Here is a 24,649-nt window from a genome sequence, read left to right as displayed (position 1 = left end):
GATCTAAGTTATTCAACTTATTATACAAATAAAATGTATGAATTAGGTCTTATTTAATTCTATAAACTATAATACTGATCTGCCAACATTGTCGCTATATGATAAATTAAAATAAGCTGATAACATCACTGTTTTCGCCAGAACGACTGTACAGCCAAATCTAATTCTGTCGCAATATTATCCTGTTTGACACTGTGAAGCTGCTTTGACACAATCGTGATTGTAAAAGTGCTATATAAATAAAGTTGACTGATTGATTGATTGACTCAGCCATTCAGGCCAGTGTTTTATATTTGCCAGTGTTTTATATTTACAGTTGAGTGCTTCCAATATCCTAAATGTTTCCAACTATTTGTAAATTGTGAGAAAATCACCTGTCAATTTGTGTCATATAAATCTGCATTACCCTCGGTTTCTGGTTTTTAATCTGCAGAAACGTTTTACTTAGCAGTGTGAACGAGAGTCACAGCAGCTGCCGAGCGAACGCACAGAGTAACGTCATAACATAATTTTAAACACACTTAAATGTATCTAATATGATAAACAGAGCTGCGTTACCTCATACTCATGACCGAAAAAGCGGAAATAGCGCCGACAAATGTGTCCCGTCATAATAAAAGTCTCGTTGTGTTTGTTTAACAATCGCTCCAGCAGCCGATCTCAGCTCCACAACACTCTCTCCTGTTCTGCTTTATACTACAGTAACGTTAATAAACACATCCATCAACATGATTTCTGCTCGAGTCCTATCCCGATTCTTTTCCACCGGCTGTGAGGTGAAGACCACATGTCCACCTGTGACGGGATCTGGATATTCGAATGACAATTTTTCAATATATAAACTCCTCATCAAATAAAAGTATTTACAAAGAAAATGTGGATGATGTGATAAAAAGGAGCAATTGGAGGAGCAAAGTCAACAATTATAAAATAGAGCAAGGAATTTTAAATGAATCACAAAAATATTTATGACAAATGTGGTTTTATATTAGTTGCTGCCCTCTTACAATTAAGTAACACACAGCATATGCCAAGCACTTCTAGCAAAACCTCACAGCATTTATAAGCATTTTTGACAGTTATAGGCTATATCTGTTTATGAACGTTAGCTTTCATATGCACCTATTGTGTAATCTTACAGTCTGTTCCACCAGAGATATTCAACAATGAAAGAAAACTGTGTCGACCAACCGCCGTGCCAACCAATCATGGTCCTCCCTGCAAAATCCCTAGAATTGGCTCAGTGTTTTTACCAATGTTGTTTTCAATTATTCACATTTATCAGACGGCATTTCCTCTCCCCTCATCTACCCCTGTTTAACAAATTAAAAATAGATGTTTTCTCAAATGAAATACTGATGCATCAAGTATGCGTTTGTCTACAAAATCTCACACATCTCTGAAAAGATCAGCATTTCTCCACATGCATTTCACAAACAGATGCTTATATATTCAGCTGTGAAATTGGGTTACATGATTTTAAAGTCAATCCGACAGTGCGCGCTCCACCACGACCCAATGATGAGGACGCGCACACGCGCATCCGTGAAGAGAGCTTCAGGGACTTCAGTCTGTCGAGTCTGAGTTGAGGAGATCAGATCGCTCTGTTTGTGGAGTATTTCGCGATTCTTGGGTCACCACAAAGTGACTTTAATATGACGGTTCTACATCTGTGTTTTTTCGCGACTTTTTGGGGAGCTGTAAGTATTTAAATTTACACATTTTCTCCATATTTAATTCATGCAGTGAAATAATTATAGCATAATAGATTCCTTTGGGAATGTACTGGACCTGCATCTTTTTGAACAATTACAGAGTTATGCGCATCTGTCAGAATGCATTTCAAACGATTATGACAGGCTATATGAAGACGTCCAGTAAAAACGCTAAAGAAATCATATTGGAGTTTCTTGTATGAATTCCGTGCAAAAACGTCCTTTATTTTTTATTTTAATATTTTATAATTCTAATTCTAATTCTTAATAATGTGATGAATTCTTAATAATTCTAATTCTTATTTCATCACATTAGACTTCTTTTTGTATTGACTTTAATGATAGGCTAATCGAAACATTCCTTTTAGTGTAGTTTTTTTATAGGTTTTTTTTGTGGTCTAGGGTCTTATTTTTGGAAAACAAATGTCTGGGAAAAAATGTTGACAAGTGGGTATTTATGTAAGTCAGGATTTTGCAAGATGGGAAGAATGACGTATTTGAAAGCAATTACAGTTTTACAGTTTTGCATTACTTTACAAAACTGGTAGACTATTAAACAAAATGTGCATATGGAGTAATATTTTTTTCCTCATCAGGTGCATGTTATCCATCCAGATTGTGCTATTATCTCCCAGTTTATTCGAGACCAAGAGGTCTGCATCCAGATGAGGATGAGAGAGATGAAGAACCAATCTCAACAATCAGGTTGTAGCTATACTGATGAAACATTACACTATATAATATACTGATGAAAAAATGTGTGTGTGTGTGTGTGTGTGTGTGTGTGTGTGTGTGTGTGTGTGTGTGTGTGTGTGTGTGTGTGTGTGTGTGTGTGTGTGTGTGTGTGTGTGTGGTCCTCAATCTTTGTGGCAAATCTCCATAGACGTAATGTTTTTATACTGTACAAACTGTATATTCTATCCCTTTACACTATCCCTACCTCTAAACCTAACACACAAAAAAGTCTGCATTTTTATATAAAACAAAAGCTTTTTTCTCATGGGGACCTCAATTTAGGTGCATTCAGTGTGCTTTCAGGGTGTCACCACCGGGACAGAAAACAGGATCACAAACACGCACACACGCACACGCACACACACACACATTGTGTTTTTGTAAATGTTGTGGGGACTTTCCATAGGCGTAATGTATTTTACGCTGTACAAACTGTACATTCTATCCCCTTACACTGCCCCTGCCCCTAAACCTACCCATCACAGGAAACATTCTGCTTTTTTAAATTTTTAAATTTTAAATTAAATATTTTTTAAACCCATTTACATTGACCGCTGTCTGGTGATCTCAGGGTTATATTACATTGTGGGGACATAGGGAGGGTCCCCACATTGTAATATAAACAAGAACACACACACATCTGGTTCACTATCTCTGTGGACCACACACACACACACACACACACACACACACACACACACACACACACACACACACACACACACACACACACACACACACACACACACACACACACACACACACACACACACACACACACACACACACACACACACACACACACACACACACACACACACACACACACACACACACACACACACATGTCTGGTTCACTTAGATAGTGAACCAGACATGTGTGTGTGTGTGTGTGTGTGTGTGTGGTCCAGGTAAACTTATACATGGCAATAGTACAAATATGTCATCTGAAATCCTTGTCCATGTGGGGACATTTTTTGGTTCCTATGAGGACAACAGCTTGTAAATCAGGCTAAATTATGTTTTTTGAAAATGTAAAAATGCAGAACGTTTTCTGTGATGGGTGGTTTAGGGGATATAATATACAGTTTGTACAGTACACTGTAAAAAATCCAACTCACAGAAAGTTAGGCTAAGGATTATGTTTTAGTTAACTGGACAATTAAATGCAAAAACATTGGCTTAAGTGAAAAGAAGTTGGTTCAACAATTGTTGGACCAACCTAGAATTAACTGTAAATGTGATTTGTAATTGCAAGTTAACAAGCATATAACGTGTAACAAGTTAACAATGCATTCTGGGTGCATCATTCAAAACTCATCCATGGCTCCCGATGCTCAAGCATGTCACCGATGTTGAGATTCATAAGCTGATTCTTGGTGTCGGTGGGAGTAAATCTCACAGGAAGGCAAAGTGCTTAATGTACAATTGGTTTTAAACCTCATTCAGCTTTTCTGATTAACACCATGCTGGATCTGTTCTAGAAGTTAATAATATATTGCTCATATTAAACTCAGTCATAAAATCAGTGAATTCAACCACTACACAATGATTCAATTCTTATTCAGCAGCTAGAAAAACACTAACATTAAAAAGTCGTCAAATTGCCCAACTAAAGAAAACGCTAATACCATGATGGTGATAAAAAAATACAAAACAAATTCAACACAAAATCAAAAAAACGATACAAACTCATTCAGCTGAACAAAAGATCTAAAATTAGGAGGCATGTGACCTTACTCAGTTAATTGAGTTGAGTGAAGTATGTTGTGTAAAAGTTGAGTAAACTCAAAAATGCTGTGCAGCAAGTTGCTGTACAATTTTAAATTGTCAACTTTTCTTTTTTTACAGTGTATAAAAATCCTTATGTCTATGGAAAGTCCCCTGAAAACATGAAAACATGTGGCATGTGTGTGCGTGTGTTGTCCTGGTTAGCGAAATATGAAATATGCAGACATTTAACCCTGTTACTTTAATTGAATATAGTAAGGGAAAGGAAGGAAATGGTTTTCGTCTCAGCAGAACAGCTTTACCCACGTTAGATGTGGTTTTCGACAACAGAGCAGTTCTGTAGTGTCATTTTAACGGATTATACTAATATTAAAGTGTTGTCCTTTCTAATAGGATTTTAATTGTTAAATGACAGTCTGGAAACAGCTAAGCACTGTGGGAAATATCCCTGCAAAATCTCTTTAGACCAGTCAAGCATAATCTCTGAAGTGACTTGCAGTGTTATTATTAATTTGAAATGAATTTCGATTGGGGTTCTGATTACGTTCCTTCCTGTGACCTAAGTTCTATGAATAGAAATTTGTTGAATGAGATTCATACAGACAGACGGTTCAACCCACAGGACATATGATAATTATGTTACGTGGCAGCATAAACCTCTGGAGATCTGGGTTCTTACAACTTGACGATGCGTGAGTGGAAAAGGAGATTGCGTAAAATTGTGTTCTTATTTCCTGCAGCACATGTCCCGCTAGATGCTTTATTTAAGCTTTCCTCAAACAAGCTAAATTTAATCCAATTAATTACCTCTTTTGCAAATCACAATTAATCTTATACTGAAAAAATCTCCAAATAAGTGTGTTGGGGCTATTGTCACACGACAAGTTTTTGAATTCAGTCTGCAGCATTTTTTATGTACACAGACCGTCAGTCTGACTGTGACTGGCAGACTTTAAAAGGACATGTCTTCCCCTCAGCAGGGACATACAGATACAAAGCTGTATATGTCTTTAAGGCAAAAGGCAGTATTCTCATAAGCTTACAAACAGGGTTTTCCAGTCTGATTGATTCATAAGACCTTTATAAGATTGAATGATGCTTTATCATAAACCACTTTGCCTTAGTTTACAATAGGACACTGATCTAAAAAAATGAATCCATCAGAATCCAGAATTCAAGCAAGACAGAGCAGGACTCCAGAGGGGACTCTGCAGCAGACTCTGGCTGACAAACAGTACCGGAGGAAGCCAGCCAAGAAGTGTACACCAGGACCACTGGACATGTGAAAACCAGATCAGTTCCTCCAGGACCACTGGACATGTGAAAACCAGATCAGTTCCTCCAGGACCACTGGAGTCAGGTCCTCCGGGAGCACTTGATTCAGGACTACGAAAGTAATGTCTTTCAGGACCACTGGATTTGGGAGAGTGACAGCATTCCTTCTTTTTCTGTCCTTGAGAGGGCGAAATGATAAATAGACGGCCGCCGCTGGGGAAGCTGCGATCCACTCCGCCTCCTAATGTTGCGTTGCATCCTCTGGAGAAGCTACAGCAACAAGGAATATTTCAGAGTGGGCTGTAACGGACTTGGACACCTCTCTGTAGGTGGCAGATTAGGCGTATCTGTTCATCCTCTTTGGATTCATGGTCATTGGAGGTCTAGGGCTTCTACTGACTAAAGGATGAATGAAGGGACACTCAGTGTGGGAAGACCTCCTGCTGTACTCTCCACAACAGTGTAAATAACCGGCAGCCTTATAGGCTTAATTGTCAAAAAAAATTGTCATTCAATTGAGAAAGCATCTTCCAAATAATATCAATGCCACCATGTATATCTGCCAAGTCTAAAATCTGTTTCAACTGTAAAAAAAAACATATTCATGAGTTAATTTTCAAGCCATGCCCTGAATGTATTTACCTTGTTTTTGTCTCAAAGTATTGTGATACTCCCAAACTAAGAATAAAAAATTAATGTTGCTATGAATAGCCATAGACATCTAGGTCATTCTGCAACCGAGGTCTAGAGTGTCTTAAAGGCACAGTTATACTACAACCTATCTCATTCTTTATTATTCAAATTGGATTGTTCCAGCTTTACATCATTTTAATAGCATGAAGGCATGCAAATATTGACAAGTGAACAGAAGCTTACTGACCTTTAAAAACTAGATGAATGTCCAGCTAATGAATATTCAGTGACATCATATTAAGGGCACTGACAGTTGTCAAAAATGTGCATTTACTTGAGGTCCGTATATGCCTTTAGGCAGCAACCAGAAAAAATATTTAACATGCAGATGGGTGAGCAGTCAACTAGAGTTCATTCACTGCAATCACTGATCTGCACATGTTTGTGACTTTGGAAATATTGGTAAAAGGAAGGAAGAGTGATGAATTTAACATACTGTAGTGTCTATCAGCTGATTTTGACTATGTCATGACAGTTTCTCTGTGTGTCTCAGGATGCCGGACGGATTGGGATGGGATCCGCTGCTGGCATACAGCCAATTCGGGACAACTCATTAATGTATCCTGTTCAGAAGTCTTCCAGCATATCTCTAACACTCAAGGTCAGACCTATCTATCTATCTATCTATCTATCTATCTATCTATCTATCTATCTATCTATCTGTCTGTCTGTCTGTCTGTCTGTCTGTCTGTCTGTCTGTCTGTCTGTCTGTCCGTCCGTCCGTCCGTCCGTCCGTCCGTCCGTCCGTCCCTCCCTCCCTCCCTCCCTCCCTCCATCCATCCATCCATCCATCCATCCATCCATCCATCCATCCATCCATCCATCCATCCATCCATCCATCCATCCATCCATCTATCTATCTATCTATCTATCTATCTATCTATCTATCTATCTATCTATCTATCTATCTATCTATCATTTCTTGGCTCTTTATCGTTGCTGTCATTCTTTAATATGGGCTGGTGTGACAGAGCTTCCGGCTTATGTCGCCTGAAAAGTTTGTCAAACAGTAGCAGATTATTTTTTTCTTCTAATGCCTGGTGTGCAATAATGGTGGCTGAAAGCTGTCACAGTTCTAGTCAGGGGTTGTAACATTGTACGGGTCAGTAGTCTTTATAGTTACAGGGCTATGATTCTGCGAAATGTTGAATATGCAGAAAGTTACAGAGCCCTAGAGATTCAGCTTGGACTGAGATGACCTGTGTATATCCACTCATGGATTTTTTCAGCTGGCTAAATTTATGTAATTAGATTTGCTAGTTTTGCTAACGTAATTCATGAACAGTTTTTACAGCTTAATTTCATGAAATAAAATCATTGTAAATTCCTAAAATGGAAATTTACTTAACCATTTGCATTGGGACTACATGAACAATTTTCGCTGGATTTATGAAAATACAAGGTGACAGAGATGTTGGGCAGATATATAGTGCCCTACTAAATTAAAATGAGGTTATTTAATTTTGTCTTGCCACATCTACACAAAAATACTCAAGAATGTGGACAAACAGAACATGGTTCAGTTAATTTCATTCTGTGTGAAATGCATAACAAAACAAAACTGTGTATAAAGTGTATAGAAAGAGTATGTGAACCGCATGCAGAATCTGTGAAAATGGGAATCATTTTAACTAAATCAGAGAAATTATACAAAATGTTATTTTTTATTTAGTGCTGTCCTGAATAAGACATTTAACATAAAAAGATTTTTTACATATATTTCACAAGATTAAAATGACCCCATTCAAAAGTTTATGAGCCATTGATTCTCAATACTGTGTCATTCCTGGATGATTCACGGCTGTTTTTAATAGTTGTGTTCGAGTCCCTCGAACATAAATATGGATATCAAAAGCTGGAGAGGGTTAAAATATGCAAAAGATGCTGGAAAACTCAAGAGGACCTGGGGGAATTGTCTGAAGAATTTTGGGTAGTTTAATTTATCAGGACAAGCAAGAGACCCAAGAGCAACCATCACAAAACACAAAAAACAGACGTGGATCATCAGGGAACGACACACAGTATTAAGAATCAAGGGTTCATAAACATTTGAATGGGTCATTTTAATAAACACAGCTTTTTTTGTCTTGTGGAACAAAAACTGTTAAAATTATTAATATAAAATTATTTTCACAGATTCTGCAAGCGGTTCACATATTATGTAGTTCATAATCATAATTTCATTCGGACTGCAGACTCTGGTCAGATATAACCTTCTGCAATGAAAAGCTGTGAGAGATCTTTGGATTTGAATATCAATGTTGACATCAAATGAGGATTGCGATGAATGTGAAAATCACTTTTATACCATTTAACCTAGACCTTATATAAGATTAATCTTTAACTCTTGTCAACATTTTCTTTGCTGCTTGTCAGTGTTTTTCTTTTAGAAATATGATTGTCTCCTTCTGACAACATAAAGCCATAACATTATTATTTATTTTTTTTACAATCCATAATTTCATTAAAATTCTTGTCAAGAAGGAATTATGACATCTTTTACTGCCCCTAACTATTAAACATCAGGTGGTGTATCACATCTGTGTGATTACTTTTCCCCTAAATCTGGAAATTCTGGATTAAATCTAGTCTGGTTCTGTAAATATTTTAAATCCTCTAGGAGTTCTTACAGCTCAAGATGTTCAGATGACAGTAGACACTTACCATCTTAATCAGGGCAGACACCATACTTCATAATGAGGATGGGAGGAATAGATGTAGTGCAGACACACACACACACACACACACACACACACACACACACACACACACACACACACACACACACACACAAAGCCAAAATATTTGGGACGCCTGCCTTTACATGCACATGAACTTTGATTACATCCCATTCTTAATCTGTAGGGTTTAACATGGAGTTGACCCACCCTTTGCAGTCATAACAGCTTCAGCTCTTCTGGGATTTAAGGTTTAGGAGTGTGTTTATGGGAATTTTTGACCATTCTTCTAGAAGCGCATTTGTGAGGTCAGGCACTGATGTTGGAGGAGAAGGCCTGGCTCGCAGTCTCCGCTCTAATTTATCCCAAACGTGTTCTGTCGGGTTGAGCTCAGGACTCTGTGCAGGGCATCAAAGTTTCCCCACACCAAACTCGCTCATCCATGTCTTTATGGACCGACTCTTTGTGCACTGGAGTGCAGTCATGTTGGAACAGGAAGGGGCCATCCTTCCAATATTGTCCAAAATATCGTGGTATGCTGAAGCATTAGGAACCAGGCCCAACCCCTGAAAAACAACCAACACAATAAACCCCCCTCCACCAAACTTTACACTTGGCACAATGCAGTCAGGCAAATTACGTTCTTCTGACAACCGTCAAACCCAGACTAGTCCAGACAATTGCCAGACAGAGCAGCGTGATTGGTCACTCCAGAGAACACGTCTCCACTGCTCTAGAGACCAGTGGCGGCATGCTTTACACCACTGCAACCCACGCTTTGCATTGCACTTGAATGAATGAATGAATGAATGAGGCATTTATATAGCGCTTTCAAATGTACTACTGTACACCCAAAGCGCTTCACACTCATGTCAGGGGTCTCTCCTCAACCACCACCAGTGTGCAGCATCCACTTGGATGATGCGACGGCAGCCACAGTACAACGGCGCCAGTGCGCTCACCACACACCAGCGATAGGTGGAGAGTAGAGAGGGTGATAGAGCCAATTCAGTGGATGGGGATTATTAGGAGGCCATGATTGGTAAGGGCCAATCAAGGGAATTTGGCCAGGACACCGGGGTTACACCCCTACTCTTTTACGAGAAGTGCCCTGGGATTTTTAATGACCACAGAGAGTCAGGACCTCGGTTTAACGTCTCATCCGAAGGACGGTGCTCACTTGGTGATGTAAGGCATGGATGAACTTCTTGGCCATGGAAACCCATCCCATGAAGCTCTCTACACACTGTTCTTGAGGTGCTCTAAAGGCCACATGAAGTTTGGAGGTCTGTAGCTATTGACTCTGCAGAAAGTTGGCGACTTCTGTGCAGGGCTGAGTTGCTGTTATTCCTAATTGCTTCCACTTTGTTATAATACCACTAACAGTTGAGTATAGAATATTTAGTAGTGAGGAAATTTTAACAAATTGACTTGCACAGGTGGCAACCTATCACAGTACAAGGCTCGAGTTCACTGAGCTCCTGAGAGCGACCCATTCTTTCACAAATGTTTGTAGAAGTGTCTGCATGCCTAGTGCTTTTTATAGACATGTGGTCATGGAAGGGATTGGCAATGTTAATGGAAACTTTTGGCAATGTTAACAACATGTTAATTAATTCTAAGAATATGTCAAAAAAAAAGAAAATTCTAGCAACATGCTAAAACATGCATGGCAAATCATGCTAACAACATGATAATTCATGCTAGCAGCATACTATAACATTCTATAAAGTGCTAAACATGCTAGTGACGTGCTAATTAATGCTAACAAAATGCTAAATATTGATATGCTAATTCAACATGTTAAAACATGCTAACATCCTGCTATATCATGTTAGCAAAACATGCTAAGTAATGCTAAATCAGGTTAAATATGTTAGCAATGTGTTATGTGTTAGCAAATGTGTTCCCAAACTTCAATTTCAACAATTAAATTCAAACTTTAAGCTTGTCAAAGTTATTTCAAATTTTCAGACAAGGTTTTTTTTAAGCCAACTTCAAAGTTTGTTTACACATGTACTTTATTCATCGAATTCCTATTATTTTCTAGCTGTATTCTATAGCCTGCCTTATAGTTTGAAAGTAGTTTTAGTTAGAGTTGTAGTTGCTGGTCAGACTCACAGTGCTCCTCAGATCGCTCAGGGCAAAGCAGGTGAATCCGTGACGCATATGGGGGCTGAAGAGATGACCTGTTCTGCCACAGGAAATGCAACCAGCAGCAGATTTTGTCCCAGCTCTAGTGATCATGTTTTCCCCTAAGCATTCTCCGGGCTTCAGTAGGTATTTTTGGAAGTGTTATGAAATGGGAATTGTGCTCTCTGAAATTAGGGCTGATCAGCAGGAGTCTGTAACAACTGATAAACTTGAGACTTATTGGCACTCAAGCATGAGAGATTTTAATGACTATTCATTATGTGATCTTGAGCAATAAGGTTCAGTTAAATTTTGCCAAGCCCTTCAGGGACAAACTGTGCACTTCTGTCATCGTTAAACCATAATTCTTTGCTGTTTATTCAGCAGGTTTTATATACAGGAACTGCACGGCTCATGGCTGGAGTGACCCATATCCTCCATATGAGGAGGCCTGCACATTTGAAGATGACTCAGAGTCTGGGACTGTGGTGAATATATTCCCCTAATGCATACATATTTGACAGCAATGACCATAATTCTGAAAACATTATCTGTGTGGAGTGGCTCAGTTTGATAAATGACTTCCAGTGCATGTATATGTTCTTGAACTCCCCATGATGACCACTAGTGGTCGCTGTGTTTTGTTTTTGCATGTGCATATGTTTCCTGTTCTTGTTTTAGGATAATCTGTAGGAAAACGAAACAGGTCATTGACTTCTGCATGCTGAAATAAAACAAACAATAATTGCACAAAAATATATCCTTTAAGATCTGTAAGGGTTTCACTATAGGCAGTTTGAATCAAAGTCCAAGGTATTAGTCACCGACATATAATGAAACTGAAATCTGCTGGAATAGTTTGACGTGATGCAGTTTGTCTATTGATGTAAATTACTTTTCTCTCAGACGTGGCCTTCATTTTTTTCAGACAACTTACTTATCGACTTTGAAACAGCTGTACACTGCAGGATACGCGACATCGCTTATATCACTCATTACTGCTGTTGTCATATTCACATGCTTCAGGTACTTATATATTATTGTTGTGATATCCAAAATCAATTTTGATACACAAAATGGAATCATGAGGAATGAAAATATCTGCAAATATTAAGAAGGCCTATGCAATCTTCAGAATAACATATATTATGCATCATGCTCTGTTCATTACAGGAAGTTCCACTGTACCAGAAACTACATACACGTCAATCTGTTCATTTCCTTCATCTTGCGGGCTAGTGCGGTCTTTGTGAAAGATGCCGTTCTCTTCTCAGACGAAACTCAGGACCACTGTTTAATGTCCACGGTGAGCGAGAGTGTGTCTGTACGACAAAGAATTCACAGGTTTACTTTCACTGCAAAAAGACACTTTGCATAAATGTGTTAATAAAAGTGCTAAATGAATAATCTCCGGTTTCACATAAACCTAAGATACATGTTTGAGCTGTTTTAACTTAAAGCAAATTGCACTGACATATCTTAAAAATGTAAGTGCCATTATTTTGTCTCAAGATGTCTCTAATGTTTTTTCTAGACACGTTTATAAAATCTACTTAAATGTCCTTATTCAACGTAAAAGGCCTAATCCTGGCTTAGTCTGTGAAACCAGGCCTACTGTAAGGAAGAGGCTGAGGCCAGGTTTGAATCCATGTGCAGAAGTTAAAAAACAAGCCACAGGAATATCCAAAAGGCAGTAGTCGAGAGGCAGACAGAATGGTCAAACACAATAAACAATCCAAACAGGCAAACAAGTCCAAAGGGTAGTCCAGAAACAGTGATCAAGATAAACAGGCAATTGGTCAAACGCAAGGCAAACAGACAATGGATAAGGCACAGTAAGACTGGCAATACTTCGCAAGGTCTGTTTGGCCATGCTACGCTTAAAATGGCTGCCAAACAGGAAGTGACTGTGGAGTGAGCAGAGCCAGTGGCACACAGTCAGAATTCAGGTGAGGGCTCCCTCTGCTGGCGTGGCATTACACCTACATGTGTAAAGCGGGGGTGAAACACTCAGTTTAAGTCAATCTCATGTCAATCTTGAGTACCTATAGAGTAGTATTGCATCCTTCATATCTCCGAAAAGTCTTTAGTTTTATCATATTTATAAAAGAAATATAGGCTGTACCGAGTCTTTCCGGAAAAAAACGAGCGCCTGGAGGCGTATCGAGTGGGCGGAGCTAAAGAATGACGATCGCAAACAAAGCGGTGACGTCCTCAAGCGTGGAGAAACCAATGGCTATCTCAGCTAATGATCCAGAATCAAATCTGAGGCAGAAATAAATTGAACAGTAGAAACGGCAACATCAGGACATCCGTCTCTGTGGTATGTAAGTTACTGTATTTAGGGGCCTGTCAACATTTCTGTGTGTTTACTCGCAGTTTATGAGGACATGATTCAGTTTATGGACTATTGTATGTGACTAGACCTTAGAAGTAGCAAGCAAAACGGTTTTGCACGTCAGAGTCAGACTAGTGTAACGTTATACAGAACAACAATGGAGTAACCGTTAGCGCATTTGAATGACGAAGCACGCGATCGTGTCGTTTACTGATGTTTACTCACGCGACGAGCCAAAAGCAGAGACATTTGAAGCAGTTTTACTCACCGGCTGCTTCCAAAGCAGGACCGAACCTTTATCGCTGGGACCGCTCTGTCAAAAACACACTTCTTTGGTATGATTTGGTGAAGTCCTGTGACAGCAGTGACCGTGGAAATCCACTTTGAGACGCGACTGAAGAGATGCTTTGAAGCTTCCCGTAACTTCTGCGTTCAAATCGGTTCAAATGCAGCGCTGCCTTCCTGGAATGCTGTGCTGAAGCGTTGAAGTCGCTCGACGTCAACCATAGGAATAAAGTGGAGCGCGGCGCGAGAGCAGTGTTTACGGCGTGCATATCCTCTCTCTCGCTCTAGTGACGCGCGCGCACCCTACCCATAGAAGAGCCCCTACGGCCCATACAAGGACCTTCCGTTTTATTAACGTCAAGTGGACCCATACTCGAAAAAAACTCTACGAAACTTGTGAGAAACCGGAAGGAGTATTTTTAACACAGAAATACTCCATCAAACGTCCAACATTAGTTTTTAAAACTTTGTCTATGTTTAGGATGGGAATCCAAGTCTTTAACAGTGTAAAAAGCTCAGTATGCATGAAACAGCATTTCACCCCCCCTTTAAACCCAACCCTGAAAGAGAACTACCAATCAAAAACTACCATGGCACGATGTGAATCCATTGAATCCCTGCACTCTTGAAATACTAATGTACTGTATTTGAATATTTTGAATTATCATATATTCTGATGCTCATCTGCCACTGTTGGCGTTTTCGGAGATGGACAGGGGTCAGAACGGGCACTCTGATTGGTCTATACAGCTCCATACACAACAAACTGTGATGCAATTTCAGCTCCAGTAGCTCGTCTGTTTGATCGGACCACACGGGCCAGCCTTCACTCCCCACGTGCATCAATGAGCCTTGGCTACCCGGCCATGAGCCTGTCACCGGTTCATCACTGTTCCTTCCTTGGAGCACTTTTGACAGATACTGACCACTGCAGACCGGGAACAGCCCACAAGAGCTGCAGTTTTGGAGATGCTCTGACCAGGCCGTCTAGCCATCACTATTTGGCCATTGTCAAACATGCTCAAATCCTTACGCTTGGTCATTTTTCCTGCTTCTAACACATCAACTTTGAGGGCAAAATGCTCCCTAATCCTTTGCTATCTAATATAACGTGCCGTGATAGCAGGTGAAGAGATAACCAGTGTTATTCACTTCACCTTATGCCTGATCGTTATATATGCCATAATATTTTTTAATCAATGACATATTGTTTTTTATTGTTTCTGATTTGATTCAGATTTTTCATTATTCAGGCTATGTGTAGCTTATTGCCTCATTAAGTCTTGTATCTTTTTGATGTAATAATTTTTTCTGGTTGGTTAAGAGCTTTCTATGGAAGATTGTTTTTTAATGCCTATTTGAAAATAATAGGAAAAGTTGTTCCTTAGTGCAACCATCCATCATAACAATAATCCATTCGACTCCAGGGGGTTAATAAAGGCCTTCTGAAGTGAAGTGATGCTTTTGTGTAAGAAAAATATCCATATTTATAACTATAAATCCATTCGTAATCTACGTTTGTCAATACGCCAATGCGTTAGGTCAGAGGTCACTCTTCCGCCGGAACTAGACTCACGTATGGCCGTTACCGGAAGCCAGTGATTATAGTTTATAAAGTTATAAATATTTATATTTTCCTTACAAAACACATCATGCTTTGGGTCAGAAGCCAGTGGTTATAGTTTCCTCCTATGACACAAATATCGTCAATTTGCATCATAGGAGGAATTTTTACAGAAATCAAATGCATAAATCTCTTGTCTCAGGGGGATGGGGGGGGGGGGGGGAGGACAATCATTTGAATATACTCCAGGGTTTAACACATAGTTAATTATTATTCTTCAGTGCCTAAATATATAATTACACTGTAAAAATAACATCTTAAAAGTAAAGTGTAAACAATTACCGGTATATACACATAGGATGGCTTGATGGTGAGTAAATTATGGGATAATTTTCATTTTTGGGGTCACTTAAATAAAATATTTACTTATGTAAAAACTGTCTTAGAATTATATTATAGTATGTATTAATACCTGGCTTCTCAGTATGTGTGTGTTGCTGTTCACAGATAGCGTGTAAGGCAGCTGTATCCTTCTTCCAGTTCTGCATCCTCACAAATTACTTCTGGCTGCTGGTGGAAGGCATGTACCTGCAGACACTCCTCGCCCTCACGTTCGTCTCGCAGAGGAAGTACTTCTGGTGGTACATTCTAATAGGATGGGGTTGGTACATCCTGAAAAAAATGTCTTCCAGGAGAAAGGCTGTGTGTAATTAGATTAAAAGATGTCTGTCACCAGTGTTGAGGAAGTTCATTTTAAAAGTATTAAGTAACATGTTACTCCCTAAAAAGTAACTGTGTTAGTTACTATTCATGGGAAGTAATGTGTTACGTTACTTTTGTATTACCGTTTCTCACCTGGTCTGGGATTGCTGGGATTTTCAAAAATATACCCTTATGACTAGTTTTGTGGTTCAGGGTCACAAATATGTAAAATAAACTGTATGCCATGTCTGTCTTTTGTAGGCGTCCCATCAGTTGTGCTGATTGTGTGGGTGTTGACCAGACAATTCTTTGATAACAGAGGGTACGTCACATATTCAACTTCAAAAGGATCATGAAACTAAACACAACTAACCCTATTTACTTTCTTAATTCACTTTCGTTAATTCACTGGTCTGATTGGGAATTATTAATTGGTGCGTTGCTACCCAACCCCCCAAAGGGTTGCAAATACAGTTCAATGCTGTTACAATAAATCTCATATTTGCAGATGTTGGGATGACACAGATAATATGAACATCTGGTGGATCATTAAAGGACCGATCACAGCATCACTGTTTGTGAGTTATGATGTCGTTGTATGTCAGATATTAAAGTTGACAACATTTATTTAAACAGATATTTATTCAGAGATATAACCTGAAATATTACCCGCTCTACTGTTATTTTAGCTCTTTCTTTGTCTGACAGGCTAATATCATCATCTTCCTAAATGTGATTCGAATCTTGGTACAGAAATTGAAAATTCCTGGAGTTGGTGGCAATGACACGGGTCACTTCATGTGAGTCAAATAATAATGCGCAAGAAGAGCTGAAAATGAACATTTTGACACAGATGTTAATGATGTGTGAAGAAAAAAAGTCTTTCTTTCTTTTAAATATTTGCTAAAGGAAAATTGTTGTTTATTTCCTTATACTTGCAGCAAAGAGCACAACATTATGTCAGAGTCACTTACCAGACTAAGTTGTAGTTAATATGATTTAGCACTCAATTTTGTTAATGCTTTTGATTTCTTGACTAAATGCAATGAAAATTCCACTATAGAAATCGCTGGTTACGACGAATAAAAACAATAATGCCATTTTCTTGAAAATAAGAAGATTTGCCTAAAATTCACTATTAGAAAAAAACATTGGGATTCTATATAGAACTTCCTTCCTGACTCAGTTTTAAAGAACTTTATATAATTAAAGCTGCAAGCAGCGATGAAAGGGCGCCCGGTGGCCTCAAGAAAACAGCGAATAGTGGGCGACATGCATTTAAACAGGTAAATACAGTAGAAATATCGCAAAACACTTCAATGTGCCACACTTCCTGTTGCCTGTAGGTGGCGGTATGACTATAACTTAATATTGGCATGCAAATGTCATCTAGCCTGACAACGAGCCAGACCCACATCAAGATGGTTGGTCTGGAAACTCTCCATTGACAGCTCAATCCGAGGGGCGGATAAACGGTTGTCTTTCAAACTCCCTCTGCACGCGATAGGATAGCGCTACAACCAACCAGAGCAACGAAGGTGAAGCAGAGCTTGTTGACAGATTAAACATTCGCCGTATCCGGTCGACAAAACTCCGAACACATCTTCCCTTCTTAAGAATGACTTCAGTGCCGTTCTTTGTACTTTTCTCAAAAAAAAAGCTTAACTCCAAGTCTTCCAGAGTCGCAGTAAAAGCTGATTTGAAAGACCGCTTATCAAACGTGTGAAGTTTGGATTTTGTATGCCCGAGTTACAGCAACTTCCTGTTTCATGGTGGCCATCAGCCTTTGTGAGGCTGCCACGGTCACACCCTCCAGGGAAAACTCAAGATCTTAGCAATGTAACATCGCAAAGACCTTTAGATTAGACTAGATTATAACAAAAATGAAAACTAAATCCATAAAATGATCCCATGATGGGAACACTAAAAGGTAAACATATTATATATGCTGTTCCAGATGAAACTAGGTTAGAATCAAACAGATGGCATGTGCTAATGTGAGTGAAATGCATATCTTTATACCGCTGCAAAATATCTGTTCATTAGAACACGCTGCCAGTTCGTGCTTCATGCATGAATAATATTTAGCTTGATGGTTCACGCAAAGGTGAGTTTCTATTTTAGACCCCGTTATGTCTTGATACCTGTACCTCCTGATAATGAGATATATATGCAAACGCGAAGAGAAATTGCATTTAGCCCATTATCCAGAGGCTTATTCGTTTCTGAAAGAGCAGATCTGCCTTTAAAATTTGATTATGTGCTGTTTAACTTCATACTGGCACTGGGCTTGAGCTTGCAACCCCAGAATTTATGAACGCACTAACTTTTGGATATTCTCCATATGAAAATAAAGAGACGAGGCCTGGTCGATTTGTGTTAGAAGTCTGTTGAAACTCGCTGTTATGGTAAGGGGTTTGACCCAACATTTCCCAAACGCTCTCGAAGTGATTGACCAATCATAACACTGGTCTAGCTGTCCAATCAATTGCTTCATAGAGACAGGAACTAAACAGAGCGCTTCTGACAGACTAGGAAGAGAGGAGCTTCAACAATGAAGAATATGTGAAACATCATTTTTACATTTTCCAAGCATGAAAACCTATTGTAGACTCCAAAATTAAAATCAATACTTTGTAAAAAGAGCGTAATATGATCTCTTATTTACATTTTGCTTTAATTCATGTTACAAAGCATGCACTGTTTATACTTGAACAGGAAGCTACTGTTCTTAAAGCTGCAGACTGTAAGTTTTGCCTCTTGTAGCCATCTCTGTTTGAAACCTGCAATTACATTTATTTGCAGAATTCATTTTGTTTTACAAATTTCAGAAATTTCCAGCGGAAAGCTACCAGTACCACTCAAATTACAAGCTTAGCATTGTGAATTGACTACAGTAAGGAGATAGTTTTGAACACTGGTTGGTTTTGTACTTGCGCAAAAAAATATTTAGGATCATTTTGAACCAAAACCTTTAACTAATAAAAAGTTACGTACTGCAGCTTTAAATTAAATCATATAATCATACTGTACGTCTAGTAGTTATGCGAATTGTTTGTGAGAAGGCATTCAAATTGATTGAAGATTTTCTTTGATCATCTCACAGGAGACTGGCCAAGTCCACCTTGTTTCTGATTCCTCTGTTTGGGATGCACTACACTTTGTTTGCCTTTCTGCCAGAAAACACGGGTGAAATCGTCCGCTTCTACATCGAACTCGGCCTGGGCTCCTTCCAGGTACAGATGAATTCAACTGTTATGAAGAGATGATCTGCCCGAGTATTAATTTACAGATTCAATAATGTGGAAATGTCTCGTTTTATTCCTTTTTTTTGTCTTCCCCAGGGCTTTGTGGTGGCACTTCTTTACTGTTTTCTCAATGGAGAAGTAAGTATAACAATAATGGAAACATTCAGCCTGATATTGATATAATATATACAGTAAAGACAGTATTTAGAAAAATATCATAAAGATATTTATTTAATGTATACTAATGTCAGCAGAGGCTTTCCAGACCAAGTGCTCTTTATAAGACACGTATGAAGACATATATGGGCTATAATATATAATATATAATATAATGGGGCGGCAGTGGCTCAGTGGTTCATGTAGGTTGTCTACAAACCAGAAGGTTGGTGGTTCAATCCCCGGTTCCACCTGACCAAGTGTCGAAGTGTCCATGAGCAAGACACCTAACACCAGCTGCTCCCGACGAGCTGGATGGCGCATTACATGGCTGACATCGCCCTCGGTGTATGAATGGGTGAATGTGAGGCAAAATGTAAAGCGCTTTGGATAAAAGCAGTCTGCAGTCCATTTATAATACAAAATCGGCAATCAGAGACATTCGCATTTGGACGGGATTAGATTTCCCAGAGGACCGTTGAGTTTGCTAAAAACAGTAGGTCATTTGCAGTGTTGTGCAAGTTACTTCCAAACTGTAATATATTATAGATTACTTACTACTGCTATTTAAAAGTAATTCATTACACTACAATATTACTGTCTCAGAATTGTAATGCGTTACATTACTCCTGTATTACTTTTGAGTTACTTTCACCAAAATAACTACAGAAGTAGCTCTTAACATTATAAGATGTAGACAGAGAGCATTTTACATCCAGTAGAAGGCGATATGATGAAGAATAATGACATGGGCCATCCAGGCTAACAATAGAGAATTGGCAAAAAAGTGAATGCTCAAGACAATGCAAGAAATCATGACGATCCATCTCTGTTATAAGTATTATTTTAAAGGTAAAGTGATTATCTGGCAATATCTGGGAATAGCTTAGGTCTGTTCATAGACACAACAGAACTGTGTAAACTCTAAGTTATGACAATATGCGCATTTGTTATTTTCTTATTGTTGCGACATAGTTGCGAGATAGCCTAGTTATTTCGGTTTTAGAAAAAGGTTGTATTTGACTGCATTTGCATTTGACTAGCCTACGTTCTTGTCCTCATCTCTGATAAACTAAGCAATACGCATCCATCTCGCGAATGTACAGTAGGGATGAGACGGTGTGGACATTTTCCCACCGGTTAATCAAAGTGTGATGACAGCACCGGTATCTGGGCTTTTAAATCACTAGTCTATTTAACCGAAAGGAACATGCGCACTGCCGCTTGGGCATTAATAACGGGAGGAGTGGATGCAAAGCGAGTGCTTTCAATGAATTCCTATAAAAGTTAAGCTTCCATATGAACTGAAAACGCGCCAGTGCGCGCACACAGTGAATGACAGCTCGTTAGTAAATGCGCGCTCTGTCTGCGGCCAAGCAGATTTTTAGTTTCGGTTTAAAATTAGCCTATTATTCTTAATGAAATACACAACACAATGACAAACCCCCTTTAATAGGCGCTTTTACATTTTACTTTGAAACCAAATCTTCCGCGATCATCTGTCAGCTCAAGATCACATTTTCGGTTCATGCTTCCGTTTTTATTTGAACGGCCTGTTCTCTAACTGAACTAAATTACTTTATTGCTATAAAAAATCTAAACGACGGTGTCACGGTGTGCAGTAGTCTTATTCTGTCATCTTCACCCAAGTGTTGTTTTTAGGCATTAGGCCTATAGTTTGGCTCTGCAGCGCGCGTCTTGTCTCTCATCCGTTCTTCGACGCGCTCGCCGTTGTGCTATTCTTTGAAACGACAGAGCCTTTAAACCTTCTTTAGCCACTTTTCCACTGGCCAGCGCGAGCACAGAGACTGAGATCATGCCTGCGGTACTTCTGTAAAATCCGCAATAAACACGTACGCCTTCACTGGACTATGTCACACCATATCCAAAAGTACACCAGCAAGAGGGAGATGAATTGAAGTACTGAATTGAAGGAAAATGAAGTAAATCGCTATACAAAAATATATCAGAAGCTGTCAGTTAGTATTTAATTACTAACCTGGACACCACACGCGGCTATTGAATGACCACGAACAGGTAATAACTTGCATTTTTCATGCGTTAATGTATCACGCCTTTTTTTCCTTTTCCTTTTTATTGTATTTCTTTTCTTTTTTTTTGGGGGGGGGGGGGGGGGGGGGGGGGGTAACGCACGCGTTACTGGAAATGTACCGAGTAAAATATTACTGAAAATTGATTAGTAATGCCTTACACTACTGCGTTACAGCAAAAAGTAATACGTTACTGTAATGTATTACTTTTGTAATGCGTTACTCCCAACACTGGTCATTTGCCCTGGAAGTTTACTGAGGTTATATAAGAAAAACAGATTCAGACAGGATTAAAATCGCAAGTGTAGCCCTATTCAGACAGTTTTGACCTTTACGTCATGTAAAAAAGAGGCTGCATGAACTTATTTCTGGTAATTTTCACTTTTTTAACATGACATCCGCCATTTTGAGATAAAATATAAGACAGAACTATTTTAACTATAGTGAGTTCCTATTATTAAATTAAATATGAGCCTATTCATAATATTCCAAGCATATGGAATCTTATTTACAGCAGGCAATCATGTGACTGCCCACATGAGCGTTTGTAGGATCACAAAACGCACTCCTTTGGTCTGAGTTTTTTCTCTCTTCCTTCAGGTACAGGCAGAGTTGAAGCGCAGGTTATGGACGTGGCAGACTCAGACTCACCTGAGCCCCGGTAAAAAGCGTCGGGTCACTGTCACCCAGTTTATGATGCATGAGGCTGCTCATCCACAGACTGACGTCTGCAATAGCTACATCACATCAGTGTGAACACACCTGGAGGTTGCAATCCGAACAGCATGCTAGAGACTTCGGGAGCTTCCCGCTCGGCTCTGGAGTGTGGAAGACCGCCGCACGCGAGGAAACGGGCCACCGTACGGCACCTATCAAGGTCATGTTGAAAATAGTTACCAGATGTTAGAGTTCGGGACACAGCAAGTGTGTGGAGGGTTGATTTGATTGAGGACCAGGAGATAATGCATGTGGCCTTTTTCTGAGGCTGGCTTTTTTTTTGGCAGGTTGATCAACATTTGAATATGATTACATCAATATTTGATTTTGGTATGCAAATAAGAATGATTATAAAATGTCAAGCATTTTACATCCTCATAGGCTAGATGCCATAAACTGATAGTAACATTTGATCAGGCATTTCATTTGTAAAGTGATTAATAAGTTAGTTATTACTATTATTGCTGATGATGTGCTCTAAGGATGCAGGTTAGATTTTTCTTACATGCCAATGATTTTTTATAACTGTTTTTTAACTTTAGAATAGTTTTGACACTTTGTACATTTGACAGAAACTAATAATAATAGTGCTTTTCAGCCACATATAGATGTATTTTGGTACTGTGGGAAATAATATTTTTAAGTGTGTACACTGTTCAAAACATGGGGGTCAGTAAGAGTTTTTAAATGTTTTTGAAAAGAAGTATCTTATGCTCACAAAAGCTGCATTTATTAGACCAAAATAACAGAAATATTGTGAAATATTAATGTAACTAATGTGACCAAAGCTGAGTTTTCAGCATCCTTAACTTCAGTCTTCAGTGTAACATGATCCTTCATAAATCATTCTGATATGCTGATTTGATGAAACATTTCTGATTATTATCAATGTTGAAACAGTTGAAACTGATAGATTTTAAAGTTCAAAGTTAAAAACAGCATGTATTTAAAATAGAAATATTTTGTAACATTATAAATGTCGTAACTGTCAATTTTGAACAATTTAATACATCCTCACTGAATACAAGTCTTAATTTATTACAAAGAAAATCATACTGACCCCATCATTTAAAAGGTATTGTACATCTGCAGACATTACAGCAGAATACCAATAATGTATGATATTAACTGGAGCACTTAGACTGTAAAAAAAGGAAACAGTTTTGTTACACTGAGAACAAGGTTTACAGCTTTACATTACTATTATTATTATTATTATTATTATTATTATTTAACTTTGTACCCCTTTTAGAGATGTGGACAGTTACTTTTTATGTTCCTCCTGACTGACATGCTGTTTTTGAATCGTTTGGTTTTCTATTAAATTTGTATTATATTAAATTGCAGCTGACTATTTTAATATTTAATATATTGTACTGCTATCACTTTCAAATGACTGTAAAGCGGTGAATCCCTCTCCCTCTCCCCGACTCGAGGTTGCCAGATAGGCTGCAGGATCAGCAGGACCGTTTGTAGATCTGCAGCTGTGGTAACTGGAGCAGATCTGGCAACCCGGATGCAGAAACACTACTGACTTCGTGATTGGTCGATAAATGGAGGGCGGAGCTTCAGGCCAAAACACAACATCAGTTGAGGGCTGCAACAACAAGTTTTAAATGACAATATCCTGGCCGGACTACTGCTGTCAGTGATAGAAGTATTTGAAATTAACATGATTTCTTAATATCTAATAACTAATGAGGGCCAGTTTATGATTATACATTGAAATACATTTCTTACACACAGTTCCTTTAATGTATCATGTTTATTTGAGTATGCTGGCTGTAGCGTAGCTTATTTTACTGTTACTACTTTGACTATTTTACTTGATCATTTTTTGCTTTGTAATAAGAAAAACATGCATTTGAACGGAGGTGTAGGCCTTCGCTTTAAACTTTTGTCTTTTTGTCAAATTTAAAGGTGCAGTAAGAGATTTCTGAGAAACACTGTTGATATCTGAAATGAACTCAAACAAACACACCCCTCCCTTTATGACTCCGCCCCCAAAATCCATGCAGAGTGCAAGAATGAATGTCTCTTTATCATAGCTGAATAACTGTTTGTGAATATAAAGTGATGACAAACAAACGACAAAGAAGAAAAAAACTGAACATTCAGTACACAAGATTATATACAAGCAAGAGTTGGATGTTAGTCGATGTTAGTCAAGACAAACATTGATACTCAAAACTGTCCTGTCACTAGAGCTAACATTACAACAACAGCATATTTTGGTTCTGTAAAACAGCAAAACCAATGTTACATATGGAGCAAAAACAATGCAGCCTCAGCATCCGTTTTCAGGCCTTCCTGCTTTGGTCTCTCCAGCACAGAAAAACAGGTCTCTCCAGCGCTGAGTCCTAAAGCTCTTGGCTGATCATAACCCTTCTCCTGATATTCCTCTGACCTCTCATTTGTAATGTCTCTATACCATCTTTCTTTCTATAATCTTTCTTTAAATTTCCCTCTTGCTCACTCTCTCTCCTCCACCATCATGCGTGGACACGCCCCCTACAGCTGACTAGCTCACTTTCTCCTCCCCCATCATGAGTGGACACGCCCCCTACAGCTGACTGGCTCGCTTTCTCCTCCCCCATCACGAGTGGACACGCCCCCTACAGCTGACTG

General features: G+C 38.8%; 1 protein-coding gene across 2 annotated transcripts; it reads left to right on the top strand.

Moving 5' to 3' along the window:
- The first annotated feature begins 1,433 nt into the window (after positions 1–1,433).
- On the top strand, positions 1,434–24,649 carry ghrhra (growth hormone releasing hormone receptor a). Of its 2 annotated transcripts, none has more exons than XM_067452766.1 (13): positions 1,434–1,700; positions 2,312–2,420; positions 6,643–6,750; positions 11,348–11,448; positions 11,889–11,986; positions 12,134–12,266; positions 15,655–15,808; positions 16,111–16,171; positions 16,358–16,427; positions 16,558–16,649; positions 18,956–19,085; positions 19,194–19,235; positions 21,905–24,649. In XM_067452766.1, exons 1-13 carry the CDS (start codon positions 1,656–1,658, stop codon positions 22,058–22,060), a joined length of 1,299 nt encoding a protein of 432 aa, XP_067308867.1. In that variant the 5' UTR covers positions 1,434–1,655; the 3' UTR covers positions 22,061–24,649. The 2 variants fall into 2 exon arrangements, with proteins under 2 accessions (XP_067308867.1, XP_067308866.1); XM_067452765.1 differs by having other exon boundaries at positions 11,345–11,448.

The sequence above is a fragment of the Pseudorasbora parva genome, chromosome 9, assembly GCF_024679245.1.
Source record: "Pseudorasbora parva isolate DD20220531a chromosome 9, ASM2467924v1, whole genome shotgun sequence".
In the NCBI taxonomy this organism is placed as follows: domain Eukaryota; kingdom Metazoa; phylum Chordata; class Actinopteri; order Cypriniformes; family Gobionidae; genus Pseudorasbora; species Pseudorasbora parva.
This window is presented reverse-complemented; position numbering and strand designations above follow the sequence as displayed.

Bases quoted from the DNA above. Each gene is read 5' to 3' on its own strand.
- ghrhra (XM_067452765.1), top strand. From the start codon at position 1,656: ATGACGGTTCTACATCTGTGTTTTTTCGCGACTTTTTGGGGAGCT. The intron at 1,701-2,311 runs GTAAGTATTTAA...TTTCCTCATCAG, and splicing joins TCGCGACTTTTTGGGGAGCT to GTGCATGTTATCCATCCAGA. The intron at 6,751-11,344 runs GTCAGACCTATC...CTGTTTATTCAG, and splicing joins GCATATCTCTAACACTCAAG to CAGGTTTTATATACAGGAAC.